The sequence below is a fragment of the Pollicipes pollicipes genome, unplaced genomic scaffold (assembly GCF_011947565.3).
Source record: "Pollicipes pollicipes isolate AB1234 unplaced genomic scaffold, Ppol_2.1 Scaffold_3447;HRSCAF=4054_pilon_pilon_pilon, whole genome shotgun sequence".
NCBI classification, from domain to species: Eukaryota; Metazoa; Arthropoda; class Thecostraca; order Pollicipedomorpha; family Pollicipedidae; genus Pollicipes; species Pollicipes pollicipes.
The window spans coordinates 3344693-3352183 of NW_023596297.1; the positions used below are offsets into that span (position 1 = coordinate 3344693).

At 62.1% G+C, this 7491-nt stretch overlaps 1 protein-coding gene across 1 annotated transcript; it reads left to right on the forward strand.

Moving 5' to 3' along the window:
- Window positions 1-14: 14 nt before the first annotated feature.
- Window positions 15-6914, forward strand: LOC119091486 (synembryn-A). Its single transcript, XM_037214287.1, has 10 exons — window positions 15-66; window positions 296-420; window positions 598-799; window positions 1563-1668; window positions 2079-2239; window positions 3123-3270; window positions 3933-4108; window positions 4526-4674; window positions 4976-5123; window positions 6800-6914. The coding sequence occupies exons 4-10, from the start codon at window positions 1600-1602 to the stop codon at window positions 6912-6914; spliced, it is 966 nt and encodes a 321-aa protein (XP_037070182.1). The 5' UTR covers window positions 15-66; window positions 296-420; window positions 598-799; window positions 1563-1599.
- Window positions 6915-7491: the final 577 nt, after the last annotated feature.

A 7491-nucleotide genomic window follows, 5' to 3' on the forward strand; every position in this document is an offset into this window, starting at 1 on the left:
TGGCTGGAGCTGACGGCGCCGGCGCCGCCGTCCTCGTGGCGGCGCTCGGTCGCTCCGCATCCTCACGTGAGTCCCTCATGCAGGCTGAGGCGGCGTCTGTCGCACAGCGCAAACCCACGGCCACGCCGACGCAGTGTCTCATACGCCATCGCCCTATGTCGTGGAAAGGCATACTCCTCGGCGAGCACCAGCGGAATCTGTCCAGGCGCGTCCCAGGTGCCGCCACCGTTTCTCCGTGTGCTGCCGATGCTGCTGTGGCGGTGCTAGGGGTGACCGGCGGGCGGCGTGCCGGCAGCCGGGACAAGGATGGCCTGGACCGGCTGGTCAGCCGGCAGCGCGTGGAGCGGCTGGTGGTGCTGGCCGGACTACAGACACAAGACAGCCTGGAGGAGCGGCCCGACAACAACCCCGACTACACGGGTGCGTGACGGGTAACCCCAGCGACGCTAGGGCAGCGTAGGCGCTTGACGTAACGGCGGTGACGTGCTGTCAGTCGCTGCGTCTCGAGGGAACCGACTCTCACAAAGCCAGCATGTAGCGCCTCATGAGCATCAGGCGACGGCCCGGCCGTGTGCTGACGCCATCTGCCGGCCGCAGTGGTGGAGGAGGCGGTCAAGTGCCTGTGTAACCTGAGCCACCAGAGCCGGGCGGCGCGCCAGCTGGCCGCCCAGAGCGCCGCCTGCCTGCAGGGCCTGACGCTGCGCCTGCGCGCCTTCCGCGAGCCCGAGCTCACGCACGGCGTCAAGCTGTTCTCCGTGCGGCTGCTCTTCCTGCTGGCCACCCTGTGCCCGGAGATCAGGTGAGGAGGCCAGCAGGCCACCCTGTGCCCAGAGGGCAGATGAGAGGCTGGCTGGCCACCCTGTGTCAGGAGATCAGGTGAGGCCAACTGGCCACCCTGTGCCCAGAGGTCAGGTGAGCAGGCTTGCTGGCCACCCTGTGCCCAGAGGTCAGATGAGTGACTGGCTGGCCACCCTATGTCCGGAGATAAGATGGGAGGATGGCTGTCCACCCTGTGTCCGGACATCAGGTGGGGCCAACTGGCCACCCTGTGCTCGGCCGGCCGGCTTCCCTGCATTGTCCGGAGCTCCTGCGGAGTTGGTAGAGCCTCACCAGGTTGACGGCTGGCTGTTTGTGTTAGCTAACATGGATTTGGGCGTGATTTGGATGGTTGTGATGGCGGTAGGAATTTGGACGTTTGCGTCAAGAGGTATTTTTCCGTGTTTTGTCTAGCCCATCGAGATAGATTGTCGTTGAGTAGGTCTATGCAATCTTGGCCAGATCTTGTCCGAAACAAAGGCAGTGGTTTAAGTCGTGACTCGGGCCTTTTTCTCCATACCAGTAGGCATTAAACCAACATAATGAAGCCGTGGTATTAGCAAATGAGCCATGCAAACAATGTACAGACATTCGTATAGACCATGCAAGTACCATGCAGCATGCATAATCACAGATTTCCCACAGACAGCGAGCAGCCGAACCTGTTTCCTTCCACCGCGAATGTCCGCTCTCAGCGGCGCGTCCGCTTCCCCACCCTATCTCACCGGGGGCCCGTCTTGACGCAGGCCAGCGCTGGTGCACGACTACCACGGTCTGACGTACATGACGGAGGTGCTGGACCTGCTGCTGAGCACGTGCATCGCCGCTCCGGCCGGCCCGGCCGACGTCAGGGTGGGCAGCCGGCGGCGGGTCAGACCTGGCCACTGCCTTCGTGATCCTGTGATACGCTTGTGGTTGTCTGTCCGTCGCAGCTGTGAGAACTTTGTGATTTGTGGTTTGCGTTTTGTTGTTCAGGGACCCAAGACGTGTTAAGATCGTTCTGGATAATGATGTTTCCGCCTTATCATTTCGCAATATCAAACTGATTGGGCGCCTCCACGTTGACTGTCCAAAAGTTCCCGGCCTTTGACCACTGGCTGAGAAGCATCTAGTCGCTTGGGCTCAATTTGTACTATCTGGCGATGTGGCTCATGTTTAAGGATTTGAGGTACAGTGACAGTGACTTCGTCGCTGTGCCACACCTTCGTGCCCACGGTGGCCAGCTGGGCTGAGCTCTGGTGAGCCTGTCACGACTGCGGCAGGCGCGGGGCGTCGAGCTGGCCTCCGAGGTGCTGAAGACGGTGTACGCCCTCTCGGTGTCGCTTGCCTCGCCCGACGAGGAGGACGAGGGCCACCTGATGCGACTGACCGAGGTGCTGCGCGAGTACCTGGTGCTGCCGCACAGCCCGGCCGACCTGCTCAAGTGAGACCCCCTTCCCCATCCCTTTCCCGATACCGAACGGCTGGTCTGGTTAGAGCAGCGTGGGGGAGGCGCGTTGGCGTTGCCTGCATGCCGGTTGTGATACAGGATATGACGGCTTTTCGCCATGTTAGGGATTTTGTCAAACTTTCGTCGATTTTCGTAGTCTAAATTTGGCCGCATGTTTTGCTGGAATGGCTCTTGCATCGCAGTCTTCGCTGCTGGTGGCTTGTTGCGAAGGTTCTGTTCCTGCCACCTCGTAGAGAATTCCAATACTATGGACAATTTTTTTACAGCGAATTTTAGCATGCTGCGCAGTGCCGCGCCCTGGCCGACCGTGTTGCAGTGCTGCCCTCTTGGTCAACTGCCAGTTGACCGTCAGTGTCTGGCCGCACCAGCTGGGTTTCGAAACACATCCCTCCGTGCCTGCCACACATTGGCCAGAGCGCTCGATGCTCTATCAACCGAGCTGGAAAGACGAAGACAGGCTTATCGGCACACCGGGAGCTGTACTCGACGCTCACACCGCTCCTCGTTAGCACGATGAAAAACTTTCTTTCGAAATTTTTGGTATTTGCGGAATGTCCCGCAGCTGTCTGAAGGATGTTTTTTTCAAGTGGACGCTTGTGACGGAATCTAGGCTTGGCATTATTTTGCTGGTTGTGTTGTATGCATAGACGCCCGAAACGACGTGACTAATGCTGATACGTGCCATAAGGAAGACCCTAAACCATCCCCTACGGACCTAAAACTCAGACTACCATGCCATTCCTACCACGGTATGCCGGCGAGCTGTGGAGGCTCGTACTGACAGTTCAGGTCGAGCTCAGGCGGAGTGACCGGCCGAGGCTGGAGTGCGGCTGGTGACGGTGCGTCTGTGTTTCAGCTACGTGGTGCAGGTGCTGACGACGGTGCCGTCCAGCTGTTACACGGCGCTGGTGGTTCCGGAGACGGCCGGCGCCCGGGCCGACGCCGAGGGCGACACGGCCGCGCTCGACGCTGTGCTCGGCATCCTCACTGACAAGATACAGCAGGTGAGCTCACTGCCATGTGGTGCTGGATGGGGGTGTGCTGTGCGGTGTGGTGCTGGACCGGGGTGTGCTGTGCCGTGTAGTGCTGGACTGGGTGCTGTGCCATGCAGTGCTGGACTGGGATGTGCTGTGCCCTGTTGCGCTCCGTGCAGTGTGGTGCTGGGGTCAGTTGCCTACCATGTTGTTCTGTGCTGTGCTGTGATGTGATGTGAGGTTGTGGTGTGATGGCCAAGTGGCTAGCGCGTCGGGCGCCCATGTGGGGGCTCGAGTTCGAATCCCGCCTGCGCCAGGTCCCTGAGCGCCGATATGGCCGACGCAGTCGACGGCGTTTCAGGAAAGGGACGTGGTGATGTGCGTCACATTCATTTAAAACGTGATGTGATGCGTTTAGCTCCTGCCTTCACCGCGCCGCATTGTGTGATGCTGTGCTTACATCGTACTTTGCTGTATTCTGCTGCATCGCGCTGTCCTGATGAGCGTACAAAATGGTCTGTTCTGCCCTTGCCGTGAATACGTCGAGCTAGCGTCAGCTGCCTGATACGGCTGAGAAGCTGTGGCGTCTGAGTGCGCCCTGCGGCTCTGTGTGACGCCTCCTGTCTCCGCCCGCCGCCGCCGCTGTCGCGCACGTGCATGACCCTAACGCCTGCCCTGGCGCCGGCCGCCAGCCGCAGTCGGCCGTCAGCCAGCGGGAGCAGCTGACGCCCGTGCTGCTGCTGCTCTGCCACTCCAGCAAGGCGTGCCGCACCATCCGGCGCTACTTCAGGGTCAAGGTGACGGCGCCGCCGGCTGGGAGCCGGCCGACGACGAGGAGCGAGCGCGGTCCGCAGCGTCTGGCTGTGGGGTGGACTGTGGGGGCGGGGTGTGTGATCTGTGGGCCAGTCGAGCGAGACTAGGGGGGGCGGGGTGGGCCGTCCTGAGGCGCCGCTCATTGCTGGCACCAGGTGCCGACTGTCAGTTTGAAGACAAGTTTGGTGAGGTATGGAATGTTTATTTATTGCCGGCCCGTTTAGTGGACTTCGGTGAAGCGTGGATGTGCGGAGACGGGTTCAATTAAAGTTCTGTCTGGAACGCCAGGTGTGCTTGAGGCATTTAGAAGGCGTTACATCTGTTAGGATTTCACTTCTGACTGCGGCTTTGTGCGCTCAGATGGGACCGACCGCGTGTGGTGGCCATGTCGAAGCATGCGCATTTGCTTGGCGCGTCCTCCAGCAGAGAACTTCGGCTGTGTAACCACTGTAACCGTTTGGCCGTGTTTCAGATCCCTGCCGCCGAGACGAGACGTTATGCTTCGTCCCGAGCAGGGCAACTCGCTGAAGAGTCAGCTGGTCAAGCTGATGACCTCCGCCGGTGTCAGAGGTCAAGGACCTTGGCCGCTCACTTCCCTCTTCATCCTGTGCAAGGAGGACGGTATGGCTGAGGAGCATCTGGAGGCACAGGGCTGTGGATTTCGTGGTCAAGTGTCACATTTGTGTACTGTCTCGACCCGCCTCAACGCCGCACTTCCACGTTTGACGTCAGTGATTATCAGTTGTGCGTCTCTGACCTGGCCGCGCGGACAGGACCCAGCCGGAGTCCCGTTTGTCGTCCAGCTGACGTCCTCGGACCGCCTGATGGGCGCCGGTGTGGTTACCGCTGTGTTAGCTCTCCCATCCATCTGGGCGCCGCGCCCGCCGCGCCCCTGGCGTGACGCTGGTTTGACTGTCAACAGTGGGGCGCTTCGTCAAGTACACGGGCTACGGGAACGCGGCTGGCCTGCTGGCGGCGCGCGGCCCTCATGCTGGTGCGGACCGCGCAGCGCCGGCTACTCCTCCGACTCCGACTTCCGACACGGACGAGTACGTCCAGTACCGGGACAGGTCAGTACGGGGACACGGCACGGGAGAGTACGTCCAGCACCGGGGCAGGTCAGTACGGGGACGCGGCACGGGAGAACGCCCAGTACCGGGACAGGCCCAGTACCGGGAACATCCCACGGAGGAGTACGCCCAGCACCGGGACAGGTCAGTATCGGGACACCACACGGAGAAGTACGCCCAGCATCGGGGCAGATCAGTACCGGGACACCGCACGGAGGGAAGTACTAACCCAGCACCGGGACAGGTCAGTACCGGAACATGACGTGAGTGAGTACACCCAGAACTGGGACAGGTCAGCGCCGGGACTCCACACGGAGGAGTACGCTGAGCACCGGGACAGGTCAGTACCGGGACACCACACGGAGGAGTACGCCCCAGCGCCGAGGCAGGCCAGTACCGGGACTCCACACGGAGTAGTACGCCCCAGACCGGGACCTGTCAGTGCCGGATCACGATGTGGATGAATACGCGCAGCGCCGGGGCAGGTCGGCACCGGGGCACCGCGCGGAGGAGTGCGCCCAGCACCGGGATAGGTCAGTACCGGAAACGACGTCAGCGGTGCGATAAGTCGGAGTCGAAAGAGGTCATACCGGGACAGGTCAGTACCGGATCACGACGTGGATGAGTACGCCCAGTACCGGGACAGGTACCGGGACCGGGATGCCGTGAGTGGTGGGTGGAATTCAGAGCACAACGCAGCGGGTAGGCTCCATTGGTCGCGATATATTCGAGGACGCGTTTTTTCCACCGCTTCGGGATGTCTGGCGGCGAGCTCCAGCTAGCGAGTGGTGTACCTGACAGTAGATTTTATTAACCACATTTCCTGTTTGTGGGTCTCGGTTTCCTCCACGTTGTGTCAGCTTTGGACGCCGCGCCAAACAACGTTAACGCACACGCACACGTGTTTCGACGCGGCCTCGCCTCGGGAGGCGGCCATCGTGGGTCCGGCCAGGACCCCGTCTGGTCGCGCCCTGCCGTCGCCACGCCCGGGTCTCACTGGTGCCCTGCTGCCCGGCCAGGATGGACCCGGTCACGGGTCGGGTGGAGCCTGAGCAGTCCGACCCCATGGAGGGCATGTCCCGAGGAGCGCAAGGAGCACGAGGCCGAGAAGCTGGCCAACCTCATCAGCAAGTCATTGAGTGAGTGTGCAGTCGGGCCGCCGCCGCTGCTGCCGCCGCCTGGCGGACGGCTACGGAACGGTCTCCGTACGCAACGGACGGCCGCAGGGCGTCGTTTATCGGCGGTGAATGCGCGTCGGTTGTGGTCGCGGCTCAGAGTGAAGCCAAACACGCGCATGATCACTGGGGACTCCATACTGTTTCGCATGGCATTATCGAGTGCCCAAACGGCCTTATCGATATACATCATTTGCATGATCGCTATCTAATTTGCGTTTGGCTCAGGCTACGTCGATTGCATGAGATCAAAAGTGTATTTGACACACATTTTAAACCTCGTCTTACAGCAGTTATGTCATCGAGTAATTCCACTCTTCGAGACTTGTTCATGTAAGGACGGGGAGGGAAGCGTATGACTGGCCAGCCAAGGGATGAGGGGGGGGGGGGGTGGGAAGCGTACGACTGGCCGGAAGGTGGGGAGGGAAGCGCATGACCAGCCAGCCGTCTTGAGGCAGACTCCGCGAGCATGGCCTGTACGCGCGTCCGTCCCGTTTTCAGCCTCGGCCTCATCCAGCCGTGTCGGATCGGGGAGGACGGCAAGCCCCATCCCATCTCCCACGTGCTGGAGCTGCAAGACCAAGCGGATCCGGCAGCTGGCAGCGACGACGAATAGCGGCGGGCGGCGTCGGTGAGCCGTGTCCAGTCCGCGCCGCGTCCCGTGGCGGGAGCCTCGCCCTCCGCCCTCCACCGACCGCGTACCCGGCCCGGTCGACTGCGCGGGTCTAGGATCGGTCCAGCTGCCATCCCGTTCGTGCTGGCTCAGCGGGAGACATCGACGCTGCGTGCTTCGGCGCTCGCCGAAGTCAGACCGCACCGGCGGACGGTCTGAGCGGCATCAGGTCGATTCGGGCGAACGCTGCCCGGCGTGCCGTGCGCGTGGATCGAGGGTGCTTCGCGGAGCTGCACGGCGCCAGCCGGCGGGTTTCCGCTGCCGGCCCGGCCCGCTGCCCGCTCGCGGCCGCTGCTCAGCCGGCGAGGCCGTGGCGGCACCGCCTAGTGCCCCGCTCACATCTTCCTATAGCGGGCGCCGCGTGCCGACTGCCCCAGTGGCGTGGACGCCTCTGGCCGGCGGATTCGCGTTCTCCCCCGTGTCGCTTGTATTGTCATGTAGTACCTCCGTTCCCCGTCAGATGTCGGGCTGGCCCCGATCCGAGCTCTGCAGTGGCGCGCTTGCCGCGACGGGTGGATGG

Excerpts from the sequence above, each read along its gene's own strand:
- LOC119091486 (XM_037214287.1), top strand. The coding sequence starts at position 1,600 with ATGACGGAGGTGCTGGACCTGCTGCTGAGCACGTGCATCGCCGCTCCG. Across the intron at positions 4,109-4,525 it reads CCGCAGCGTCTGGCTGTGGG|ATCCCTGCCGCCGAGACGAG; the intron begins GTGGACTGTGGG and ends GCCGTGTTTCAG. Across the intron at positions 4,675-4,975 it reads CATCCTGTGCAAGGAGGACG|TGGGGCGCTTCGTCAAGTAC; the intron begins GTATGGCTGAGG and ends GACTGTCAACAG.